This window comes from Hibiscus syriacus, unplaced genomic scaffold (assembly GCF_006381635.1).
Source record: "Hibiscus syriacus cultivar Baekdansim isolate YM2019G1 unplaced genomic scaffold, ASM638163v2 tig00109957_pilon, whole genome shotgun sequence".
Lineage (NCBI taxonomy): Eukaryota > Viridiplantae > Streptophyta > Magnoliopsida > Malvales > Malvaceae > Hibiscus > Hibiscus syriacus.
The window spans coordinates 1,980,029-1,993,751 of NW_024062539.1; the positions used below are offsets into that span (position 1 = coordinate 1,980,029).

General features: G+C 36.0%; 1 protein-coding gene and 1 long non-coding RNA gene across 2 annotated transcripts; one reads left to right on the top strand and one right to left on the bottom strand.

Annotated features, from left to right (window-relative positions):
* Positions 1-1,208: 1,208 nt before the first annotated feature.
* LOC120211026 lies at positions 1,209-3,565 on the top strand. The gene is made up of 3 exons (XM_039209651.1): positions 1,209-1,270; positions 1,606-2,276; positions 2,871-3,565. Exons 1-3 carry the CDS (start codon positions 1,209-1,211, stop codon positions 3,563-3,565), a joined length of 1,428 nt encoding a protein of 475 aa, XP_039065582.1.
* A 1,883-nt stretch (positions 3,566-5,448) lies between these two features.
* LOC120211060 lies at positions 5,449-5,836 on the bottom strand. The gene is made up of 3 exons (XR_005524567.1): positions 5,798-5,836; positions 5,627-5,698; positions 5,449-5,491 (listed from the first exon to the last, which is right to left on the bottom strand). It is a non-coding gene; the product is annotated as an uncharacterized LOC120211060 (long non-coding RNA).
* Positions 5,837-13,723: the final 7,887 nt, after the last annotated feature.

Consider the following 13,723-nt stretch of genomic DNA (forward strand, 5'->3'; position numbering starts at 1 on the left):
ATATTAACAATGTTTTTTATATAAAAATAATGATTAAATACTATGATTACATTATAATAATGATTAAATTTATTACTTCGGATTTTTTATAACTACTTATTATTACTTCGAATTTATTACACCCTAATTCTCAACCAAAACACTCCATTTTATAGTATCCGGGTTATTCATTATATTTTCCCTTTCAACCACCAACCTACCCGGGTTATTAATGGATAATTAATGGTGCCATTATTTTTCGTAATTATAATAAATATTTTTTTCTACTACAAATATTAAGTCAAATATGTTCATCTAATTATCTTAACATTTATACTACAAATACTAAATCAACAATGTTAAAATTATAATAATGATATTTACATAACAATAAATCGTAAATTGATATTTACTAAGTTAATATGTAGCTAACAATAAATCGTAAAATACTTTAAATAATTTTTTTTTTTACATTTACTTGAGAGTTTCTTCCGACAAGTTGATGTTATAAAAAACATTTTCAAATTTCTTACTCACTTCTTTTTTACTTGCAACAACATATTAAAATTAATATTTTAATATTAAATAATATGAAATAGAGATATTTTATTCGAATAATACTTACAGATTAAAAATTGGAAGGAAATTTTGTTCAAAATTTCTCTAATATTCTTCTCTGATGCTTACTCTTTCAATTCTTCTCCAGATTTTGCCTTTTCTCTCCTTTCTTCACCACTACTTTACTCCCCAATTCTCAACCAAAACACCCCATTTTATAACATACCGAGTATTTATTATAATTTTTCGTTCAACCACCAACCATCAACCTACTCGGGTTATTAATGAATAATTAATAGTGCCATTATTACTTACCTATTTTCCAGTCGGAGGCAACATATCACCCTAGACTGAAGATGCCAGGTAAACTTGGAGTCTTCCTATTTTTCCTGAAGACGCCAGGTAGTCCCAGAGTCTTCCTGATTGGCCTGAAGACGTTAGGTAATCTTGGAGTCTTTGGCTCGGTACTATATAATTCACCCTAGATTGAAAAATAATCCGGGGAGAGCATTGTTATGAGAATATTTTATCCCCAAGTACATTATTCTGGCCATTTTGCCGATATATATATATAATATAAAATAAAAATATAAAATGACATAGGGCACACTCTCTCTCTATATATATATATAATTACGATTATAATACTTGCAGAGTTGTCGTTGGTTGTCATGGCACCTGGTCCGAGAACATTCAAGGCCATTCTGGGTGCGCATGGGGTGAGAGGAAAGAATGTGTAGGCCAGTTGTGTAACTTGGTGATAGAGTTTGGAGGACAACTTAAAACCTTAATAAATTTAGAGATTTAAATTAAAATTTTCAAAATTTTTGAAGAGTTTAGTTATATTTTCTTCAAAGAGGTTAAGTCTAATTAAAATTTTTAAAAATGCGATACTTAATGAGAATATTTTCAAATTATGAGAGGGTTCAAGAACATTAAAAAAATTTAAAGCTTAATATAATTTTTTAAAAAATTGTGGGCTAAATTTAATTTTTTTAAGGATCTCTATTATAATTTTTCAAATTTTGGGACCCATGGCCCCACTAGTCCTAACTACATTCTGCATTTGGTCTGGGCTTTATCGAAAGATGGTTCGACTGCTTTCATTCAGTCCATCATTTCCACCGAACAAGAATCGAAAGAACAGTTTTCCGTGCTTGATTTGGGTGCCGTCGATGCCCTCTTTGACGGGTGGAACCATAACCTTCCGGTGGACCAACTTTTCTACTCCGTCAAGTGTAATCCCAACCCAGTTCTCCTCGGGGCACTGGCTGCCCTCGGCTCCAGCTTCGACTGCACAAGCAAGGCCGAGATCGAATCCGTCTTGTCTCTTGGTAATGGTGTTTCGCCTGACAGGATCATTTTTGCCAACCCATGCAAAGAAGCGTCTCATATCAAGTACGCCGCCACAGCCGGCGTTAACCTAACAACTTTCAACTCTGAAGATGAACTTGACAAGATTAAGAAGTGGCACCCTAAATGTGCCTTATTCATCCGAGTCAAAGCTCCAGATGATGGCGGTTCAAGATGTCCTTTAGGTGCACTCCCCGAAGAAATCATCGCACCTCTTCCCCAGGCCACTGAGGCTCTACGGCTCACCGTCACAGGAGTCTCCTTCCACATTGATAGTAGAGCCATGCAGTTTCGAGCCTATCGAGAAGCCATTGCAACGGCTAAAATGGCGTTCGAGACTGCCGCTAGACTCGGCATGCCGAAGAAATATATCTTTTATATTATTAGTAAATATGGTTACAATAAACATATTATTATATAAATTTTTTAAATAAATATAAAACAAATAAAAATCATATAATCAACCCAATATTATTAAATTTATGTCTAAATCTCTTTTCGTTCTATCTGTAACAACCCCTATAGTTTAGTGACCTAATAAATTAATGGTCAATGGCTTGACTGAAATCATTGTAATAGTTTAGTGACTTAATTGATAAAAAGTTTAGTTTAGTGGTCAAAATGAAACCATTCCTATAGTTTACTGACTATACAATTAGGTTACCCTATATATTTTCGTGCGTCTCGTTCCCCGAAAAGCAAAAGACCCCAGACCCTGTACGCTGTAGCTATGTACGGCGGCTTTAGGATCAACGGTAGTTCCTTGGTTTCTCTCATACATTTTTGACTAAACCACGATGATTTGGGCAAAGTCATAGTCTTCAGTCCCCATTAATGCTTATTCTCAAGCTCAGGCTCTCTAATAAGTTTGCCTGTATTTAGTTGGATACTTTGTTGTTAACCCCCATTCCCATTGTTGTTCTTCTTCCCTACCCAAAACTTTATCATGCCACAATTAAAAGCGAGATTGCCTTGGTTAGGTCAGCTAATGACCGCTTTTGCTTTAGTTGTATTTGTATTTCCTGGTGCTTGCCTCGCCAGGCATCTAAACCAGGATCGTGGGTCTGTTTTTTGTGGGAGCTTGAATACCAGTTACCCATTCGGATTGAAAAACCAACCTCCTCACTGTGGTGAACATTGGTATGAATTTGAGTGTGACAAAAATAACCGCACCACTTGGGTTGTGAGAGAGGGGAAGTTCTCAATGGAAGAAATCATTTATGAGAATAATACGATGCGAGTGGTTGATGCGGGCCTCGACATGGATGATTGCAATTCCCTTCCTCTCACTTCAGTATACAGTTATTATTCTTCTTTCTGTGAAAGACCGTTTCGATCGTATTATTATGAGTATTATTATAATAACAACCAAATTATGTATGTTTTGAATTGCACGGAACATGTAGAGTCAGTTATCTATATTTCAGCCTCTCGTTGTAGCATCAAATCCACCAATGCCTCTTCCTATTTCTACTTTTTAGACGGAGGAACCTCAAAGTCTGATTTCAGTCAATCCTGCGTTGTGGAAGCGGAGGTTCCAATAGGGGTTGATAATATCTCAGCCATGTCTACGCTGGCTATCTACAATAAGCTATTCGAGGGTGTTTTTCTTGGATGGATGCCGGGGTTCTTCAAGGGAGGTTGCAGCAACAAACTTTCGTTTCAATACGTGTAAGTTTCTTCAGAGGATCTCAGTTTTTTAGTAATACATCATTAACTTCAGATTTTTTTTTGGTTTAAAGCATTTGCCACTGCTTTTTGTTTAGTTTGATTCACTTCTTTCTTTTAAGCTAAAATTAAATGTACAAGTAAATTATATCATTCGTCTGAACTTTATTCTCTCCTATTACATTCATTATACTTTTAATTTTTTTAATTTATTCGCTGAACTTTTATATTATTCCTGTTTTGGTCATTGAATTATTTTATTATTGTTTTGGTATAATGTGGCATTTTTTATTATTATTTAATATAAAAATAATTTAAAACATAAAATTAAACCTAAATGGTGATCGTCCACTGTTCATCGTCGTTGGAAGCCACCATTGACAATTATAAATGGTGATTGTTCGATCCCAAATTTCATTGGCCACTTCGTATCAACCTCTTGAGTCCAAATACGATCTCTATTTTGTCGGAACATGCTCTTAATCAGATCCAAAGTCAGGAAACTGAAACGTCACTACAGCAAAATGGTACTGTAGCGGCATTATTTAACCCTATAGCGGCATTTATAAATGCCGCTAAAAAATTTCCCGACACTTGCAAAAACGCCGCAATAAGTGCCACTAAAACGAACATCACAATTGTTAGCGGCGTTGTGAAAAAAAAGCCGCAATTGGTCTCGACATATAGCTGCGTTTGTATTTACAAACGCCGCTATTGACTGTGTATTTAGCAGCATGTCTTTACAAATGCCGCTATTGGCTGTGTATTTAGCGGCGTTTGTCTTTACAAACGCCGATATTGATTTTGTATTTAGCGGCGTTTGTATTTACAAACGCCACTATTGATTGTATATTTAGCGACGTTAGTATTTACAAACGCTATTGACTATATATTTAGCGGCGCTTTTATTTACAAATGCCACTATTGATTGTGTATTAAGCGGGGTTTGTAAAGACAAACACCGCTATTGACTGTATTTAGCGGCATTTGTATTTAAAAACGTCACAAATAAGCCCACTATTAGTGGCATTTTCATTCCAAAACGTCGCAAATGGCACTAATAGGAGTAGCTGCATGAGTTGCATAAAACACCATTAAAGACATTCTTTACACCCACAGTAATAATCAATTCTACAAATCAAATCATATATTCCAAATATTAAATAAAAAAAAGTCACTTGAAACTAAAAGGGTGGAAAACATTAATATAACAAAATACATACAAATGTGTACTCGTGTTACCATATACTATAAACAGAAAAGAAAACTAGTTGCATGTGTATTTTCACGCTTTCCACTTATAACTCTAATTAATATCCAATAGCAATCTTCCCTAACTTCTTGCTACGTACAACTAAGAATCAATTTGCAGGAGCTGTAAACAGCAGGGCAGCACTAGCAGCAACTCCTCCAGCAATAACATCAGTGGAAGTAATACCTGCCAATATGAAGAATATATACACATATTGTCAGTTCACGTACATCAAGAATCTTATTGTTAATTAACATTTTCTGCCAGTACCAACGCCAACTGAGCAGACAACATTTCAACCAGGTGAACTTGAACCCAAACCATTCTTGAGTCCTTTCATCATCAGATTTAAATTTGAACTTAAAAGTACCTTCTTAAAAAGGACTAGGACATAAGAAAGGTCAGGATTGGCGCTACATAGTTCACAACAATTTTGCGTGCTACTAAGATGTGGTAAACACCAAAACAGTTGTGGATGCAACAAATCAAAGGAATATCTCAAGAAAAAGAATAAATAATATGAGAAGGCCCCAAATTTAGGCACATTTTCAGATTTGTCAGCAGTGAAAAAAAATAATAAATTACAATAAAATCGAGAAAATACCTGATTGAGCTGGAGGTGTAGGTGAGATAGGAGACGGTGGAGCATGTGGAGGATTATTGAGTCGATTATTATAAAAACTGTAAAACAAAAAAAGATGTAGCAAATCAAGAAACTGGCATGACAGTCTTAAATATGAAAAATTGGAACAAGAAGGTGGTGGATCGGGAGTTGCGAGTGAGGGTGGGAACAAATTGAGATAACATAAGAGAAACCTGGTATGAGTGAATAGCGAAAAGGAACCATTAACTGGAACATCTCCTGTTAGATGATTATTTGAAAGATCCCTGCACAACAAATGATATAACATCCAACTCCATTAGAACTGTTCTTGTCCCCAAACTTAGACAACTAATGAGGAGAAGAATTCTATCAGCAACACTCACAGAACTTGCAGTGTGTCGATAGCAGTTAAGGACACTGGAATTGTTCCATCCAACTCACATCAGATAAGGGACGGGCTTCACATTCCCAAGTCCCACCCACTCAAATTCTTGACGTCCTCACCAAGGTCACCAATTCCGTCAAATTCCCCAGCTCCTCTAGGATTATCCAAGATACGTTATTACTATAAAGTTCCCTGTTATTTAAAAGAATAGATATTAGTAATTCTTGAACAAGTTCAATCGAAGCATGTATCCAAGAATCTTTGTATGAAATATGCAACTAAATCCAATCAAATACAAACATCTTTAAGATTAAGATGGCAAAACAAATAAACCGAACAAAAGCAATGAAAACCAGTGCTTACACCCATTTCTACTTTTTCTAAGGCAGATTCATTGTTGTCAAGCCACGGACATGTTGGACCTAATTAGTGTAATTAGCATCTAGGCTATTGAAAGAAAATGATAAAATGATAAGAATTCAAACATAAACACCATTTATGACCTTTTCCAATGCGACGCATAGTGTTTTCATGTGCAAGCAGTGTAGCATTAGGATTGCATTTTTGGATAACAGAAAGACCTAACTTAGTCCACAAAAGCTTGTAATGGGCTAAGGACTAAGTGTCTGGCAAGCCCAAGGGGACCCGACAAGGAGAACTCGGGTACCTTCTTTAGAACTTAAATGATGTAAAGTGATCTACACGCTTTGATGGAAGTGAGTAGATAGCTTTATTGTGTCCCGATCTAGGATTGACAAGTACTGATGTCCTTGAGTAATAAGCTTGGGCTACAACAAAGATAAGAAAGAAATAAGTTCAATGATGGAATAATAAATGGAATAATAAGATAAGTAATGAAATGAAATAAAAGGAATAGAGATGACTGCGAAATTGGTGGTCTTGATGGATGATGTTGATGGTGTTGATGATGAAATGGAGATGGTGGTGATGTTGTATCTCAAGCACGCCAAAGAGGAAACAATGATAGGAAGCACAATCTCAATCTTCACAAACTTGCTTGACGGGTGGTGATAGTGTCTTCAACCCACTAGATATCAATCTAGGAATTTAGGAATCAAAATGGAAGGAATGACGCCACAAGTATATGAATTATACTTGCTTAATCGATAAAGTTCACAAAGAACTTTGAAGAAAAATTAATTCACAAGAGTATGTTTAATATATGAGAAGAGATGATTACAAATTATGGCATGCCTCTCAATTTATAGGAAATGAGAGGGCTTGGCCTAATGATTACACATGGATTCGGCTAAGTATATGTCTCTATGGAAATACATGATTAATGGAATAAAGAGATATGTCCTTTAAGCTTGGTGTTGGTTCGGCTATCCCTTCATGAAGGGCATTGATGTTTTGGTCAAAGGGTGGGGATACATCTCTCTTGGCCGAATGGTACATGCTTGGTCATCTTGGTGCCAATTTCCTTTCCTTGGCCGAATGATGATGTGCCTCCTCATGTTTGGCGCCAAAGGATCTCATGTGCAAGGCATGTGTTGTGGCTGAATAGTCATGAAGCTTTGTTTCATGTCCTTTGATGATTTAGGCCTCCAATAGTTGTGATCTCTTCACCAACGTGCTCCTTGGTGAAAGGGCATCTTCATGGGCAACATCATTCATGAAAGGTCACAATGTTTGGGAAAGATAACATTTCATGTTTGAGCTAGTTTGGAGGTGAATGAGCTGGAGGTGAGCTGGCAATAGGTGAGTTGTAGCATGGTGATCGTTATGGCAGCTCCTTGTGAAAAGGTACCTCTTAAGGTGGCACCTATTCGCGAAAAGGTACGATTTCAAAAATTTTGACTTAGGACATATTTGAAGTGTCCTGAGTGGTGATGATGATGGTGCAGCTCCCCAGCTAAATTGAAGTCATCTTGCAACTCAAATCTTCAGCTCAATCCAGCTATGAGCTCACGAGTCTCCGAACAACTTCTCACCAATGGTTCCTTATGCTCTCCTAAACATCCCTATGTAAGTTTCCTTGTTGTTACATGCTCATTGTAGCTCCAATATAACTCCCAAGCTGTGGCCGAATGAACCTATACACATAACATAAAGAATTAAGTTAAGTATATGAACTTATATAATGTAATAAGGATATGCATATTATAAAGATATGAACTATAGGTTATAATAATAACTCATGCATCATATGATAATGAATGAATATTATTATAACTATAGATTATATGCATGAATATCAATCAATGATGCAAACCATGAATGCACAGGTTATGATAATTCAAGTATAGACTAATATGCAAATGTATGCTCATAATAATATATAATGCATAAATGTGTAAATATAATATAAAGTAAGGTATAACTCCCTTATATTGTGCTTGATGGATCTTCAATGATGTGAGTATGTTATGAAGAAAGTTGGTGCTAGACAGGATCACATCACTAAACCAAGAGACTAAAGGGAATTAGAGCCCACCCTGAAACTCTATTTCAAACCTAGAATGCTTGAATTATCTCCTATTTTACTTTTTGTTCAAAGCATGCTAACTTGACAAATATGCGGTTAAGATTTGCTTAAAATTAGCATGCGGGGTAGAAAGCATGTACAAGTAAGAATTAAAACATGTGGGGTAGATATCATGTGGGGTAGGACTTTTCATTTTCATTATTGTTTTGATTATTATCCTTACCTAACTAACTCTTTCCTTTCATTTTTGTTCTCTTTCATTTTATTTTTATCATTTACATCTTTCAAAAGAGGTGTTGACCTAGAGAGTTCCTTCAAAGACAACAAGAACAAGATGGCAAAGCGATGGTTGAAATTGGAGACCATTGTTAACGAATTCCAGAAAATGAACTTCAGATAGTTTCTATCGATGAAGGACTCCAATGACGTTTCCGTTAGGAAATAGGTTCAGCAAAGGGTGAAAGCTAGAAATGCAGTCATTCGAGCAACTCAACACTTGCACAGTTTAGCCAGAGCAGCTCGACAGGATATTCAACTTGTGACAGACGAAGGCAGAAGACTAGTCAAACTATTAGAAACCATTGAGGGTCTAGAAGACTTAGACAAAATATACCTTTAGGGTTTTTTGTCTCTTAAGAAATAACAATTTTGTCCCAATAAAGATTATTTATAGTAACAAACATGTTTTTGGATCAGTGCCTCGAAACATCATGCATCATGCATTCTTGCATATTTCGCATTATTTTTCTTTTCTTTTTTCATTACATTCACATTAACTAACAAGAGATGTCTCATAAAAAAGGAACAAACACTGGACACACCGAGCATTGGACACACCTCATCCACATAACACTAGTTCAAAAAAGAAGAAGATGGAAGTGAAAATCGCTCAACTCAAAGAGAACATGTCAAGGTTGCAGAGGGGGGTAGAAGAAAAGATAAACCAGAATAATCAAAGTAATCTGGATACGATCATTAAGAGCCAAGGTTCTTGGGTCGATCAGATTGTTGCCAAGTTATATGGCTTACATCAAATGAATGCTCCTAGGGCAGGGGCATCTGAGGGGGTGGTTGTACCACCTACTCCACAGTTGGTAATTTCACTTGGAATCTTACCAGGACTTCAAGGGGATTCATCTTCCATGAAAGCATAGGCTTTTGTAATCAACCCTCAAAATAATATAGATTATTACCACATTTCGAAGTTTGATGAGGAAGTCAAAACAAAGATGGTAAAAACGACCATTAAACAAGGAGAGACAAAAAGAGGTAGGTCAAGTAGGAAACCTCCCATGAAGAAGAAAGAATGAGAGATCATTAACAATTTCAATACTAGAAAAGGCTTACAATCTCCAAATCAAAACCAATTGCAGCTATACCATCAAGCACTTCTAGACAATATTCGAGAGAACCAAGGAGAGAAAATGAAAATGAGCATTTCGATCTCATTCCTATGACATATAAGGAGCTTTATCAACAGCTTTTTGAAGCACATGTGGTGTCACCATATCCAAAGAAACCTCTAAATCCCCCATACCCCAGATAGTATGACAAAAATGTGCACTATGAATATCATGGTGGTGTCCCAAGGCATGTTATTGAAAACTGCCTCGTCTTTAAGAAGATTATCTAAAGAATGTGTAACAAGAGCTAGATTCATTTCAACAATTCAGAATCACCTAATATTGCACAGAACCTTCTATCTAATCATCAAGAGAATGAGGAAAATACAATCACCAAGGAGAAGGGTAAGAAGTTCAAAACCAAAGTTTTTGAAGTGAAGTCACCTCTGGCTTGGGTATGGAGGCAAATGATAAATTCGGGGTTTTTGGTGCCGTATCCTAGCACATCAAATTGCAAAGGTGGAAGTCATTGTTGTTATCACAATGAGAATGAACATGATGTACAAGAATGTGTCGAATTTAGAGCCTTAATCCAACTAATGATGGACAGAAAAGAGCTGGAATTTTACGATGAAAGCAAGGACACTCCCGAAGCATAATGATTGAGAAATAGGGAGTAAATGCAGATGAAGGCCCTAACAAATTAGACACTCAACATTCTACAAAAAATGAGGCATCCTAATGAGGCTTTATTTCATTTTGTAGCATCCTGTTTGAACTTGTTTTTTTGAACTTTCTCATATTTCTTTTTGTAACTTGTTTTTTGAACTTTCTCATATTTTTATAAGGATATTTAAATGAATTTATGTTGAGCATTTAATCAAATTTACAACTTGAAATTCTTTGAATATCAACTGAGTTAAAAAACTTTGTAAATGATCGAAGTTATAGATCTTTAACAAAGTGACATGATTAAAATTGGTAAAATAATGACCCGTGATTTTACCCCAGAAGACACACTCGAACACTATATCCTTCTCTTGCAGGGACCGATATAGCCTTCTCCTTTCATAAGGGAGTGAACAAGAGGCTTGATATTCAAGTATGTATAGGAGCGGACAACATGGGGCATCTTTTGCTTATGATATTACAAAACTGACTAAACCATACTTTTGTTGATGACGTTCAATGATGATCATGATCTTTACAGATAGAATAGATGAGTAGGTGAATCTAGTTTAGGTCAGTTGCTTGGAAATTGAATTCTAAAATTGAGATTTTTTACTTTCAACAACACCTAGACTATAACAGGTTCTTATTGATAATCTTAAGAAATCGAATCCATATACAATAAAGCTTAGGTATTCCGCTAAGGCAATTGGTTATAGAGAAAACTCAAAAGCCCTGGCTTTATGAATAGATTATATTCAAACCATAACTTTGCTCGGATACTTGACAATCCGGTGTTTGATCCACTGCAATTTTCAGTTCGAAGACTTTGTGATGAGATGAACCCTTTAGTTAACCTGATAAAGGTGATTATAATATTTAGCCGTCCCTCTAGAGAAATTGGTTAAACGTATGGCTTTATGGATAAAATTCAGCTAGCCAAACAATGGAAAATTAAATCAAATTTATCTAAATAAGGAGTTTTGGTAAAGATGGACTAAGGGAGTTAAGGAACACCTGTTATAGTCAATTTCACACGAGCACTCAGGAATTTCATTTTTTAGATTGATATTTTGGCACTACCTTTGTTAGAGGAGTCTACGAATCTTGAACAAATGAAAGATTTCAGAGAACCGAAATAGGAGTGTTCTAGAAAGTCTAGTAATTGATTATGCTAGTTGCGTCATTTTGTGTGTATCCGATTAAAATACCAAGCCGAGAAAGAGAGGCATGTTGTAATTTTCAAAAAGGACCGAGAAAGAAATGACATTTTGGTGACCGAAACCTTAGAAAATAGGAAGACAACCTGAAGCCAACTCATCAATTTGGATACTTGTCAAAGTGTTATAACTATGAAAGCATTAAAGAGCTATTGATTATTTTGATTTTCTATGAAATCATGTTTATGATTTTATTCGATTGTGAGCCTGAATTAAGGGGCAATATTTTACAAAATTCTTATACTCTCATATTCTTTTTTCCCTCCTAAAATAAAAGAAAGAAGAAAAACATCTTTAAACAAGACAATCTCAAATGTGAAAGGTCCTTGAAGCCGTTGAGGCTCATTTTGCCTCCATTGAAGAAAGAATAAACAATGCAAGAATAATGGAGCATTTCACATTCTTGAAAGCAAATAGTCCGATTATTCGGATAGAACTTGTAACAACAACCCGAGAAGAAAATGGGGCAGGATCGATTCCAAGGACAAGACCAGCAGACAAAACTGAGGCTTCATCCATGAGATAAAACAGAAATAATTCATGTTGCATACATCTTAGGCATGCTTAAGAGAATCACATTTATCATTTTTCGCATACATAATTTGTGCATCTTTAGAGTCAAGATTCAACTTCAAGACGAAAGATACTCGATTTAAAAACACCTTCAAGAAAAGATCGATGGTGGTTGCTTAACTTAGCAGTAGGGAGCTACGCCTAAACTAGCTTGACATATTGAAAGATCGACAGATCTTATAATCAACTTCAGACGGGTTCGAGAGCCAATTCAGAACATATCCAATTCAGCTTAACTCAACGACGAGTGGCTATTTTCCAGTTAAAAATTTTCAAGACAAATTTTAACTCCACGACGGATGATATCCGACTGGAAAACTACCTCACTTCTCTTTCTCACAAAGAGGAGTCACTCGAAGAACATCTCACATGACTTTCCCGTGAAGGGGAGTCGTCCAAAGATCATCTCACTTGGTTCAGACCCGTGAAGGGTAACCACATGACAGAATATACCACTTGGCTTTCCCGTGAAGGGGAGTCATCTAAAGAATTATGACTGGCTTAGACCCGTGAAGAGGAGCCATTCTTCACTTAAAGAAACTATTCGCAATGTAGTTCAAGGCGAGAAGGGCTATATGTCAACAAAAATATTCGAGTTTGATTACATTCAGCTCAAGAGTATATCAAATTTACAGCATAGCTCAAGGCAAGAAGGGCTATCTGTCAACAAAAACCTCTGAGTTCGATTACATTCAGATCAAGGGAATATCAAATTTACAACATAGCTCAAGGCGAGAAGGGCTATCTATCAACAAAAACCTTCGAGTTCGATTACATTCAGCTCAAGGGCATATCAACCGCATGGTAGCAGCAAGGAACTACTTTTTGGTTGAAGTTTAAACTGAGGTCTTTAAGTTAAGAAGAAGATATGGGGAAATCTTTCAGCTTAGTACAGCATAACTCAAGGTGAGAAGGGTTATGTGTCAACGAAAACTTTCGAGTTCGATTAAATTCTGCTCGAGGGCCTATCAACCCCATGGTAGTGTTGAGGAACTATTTTCTAGTCAAAATTTCACACTGAGGTCTTTAAGCCAAGAGGAAGACCAAGGTTGACTACGATTTAGCAACAAGAATCCACATTCCGATTCAAATTCCGAACTGCGGTTTGAATTTCATAAAAAATAATATCATTTCAAGACTGACTCGACTTCGCGACGGAGGAGTCATTGGCAACTCAATTTAATAGGGATTTATTCCTAATTGTAATATCATGGTCAATTTTCAACTCCATAATGGAGGATATTAGATTCAGGGACACCTTCATACCGAACGAAAATTTGTATCCTTTTATCTTTGTCATATTTTTCGTTACACGAAAAAGGACAAAGAGGGGCAGCTGTAGACACCCATTTTGTCTGACCTCATTACACAATATGTTATTTATATTATATAATATAAATGTATATTTTATTATATGGTATAACATGCATACTATGTATATTATTAAAACCGTATGGTATTTTTATGTAATACATATATTATAGTATGCATATTATGGTTATAATAATGTTTTTATTTGGTTTGGTGTTGTGTAGGCCCAAGTCAACCCGATGAACAACACTCAAGCCTAGCAGTGATCCAACATAGTTACAAGCAGATCCAGTTGCAGGACCCAAATCCGGATCTAGACCCGACCCGAACCGGTCCAAATCCATCATATCTAAACTAGA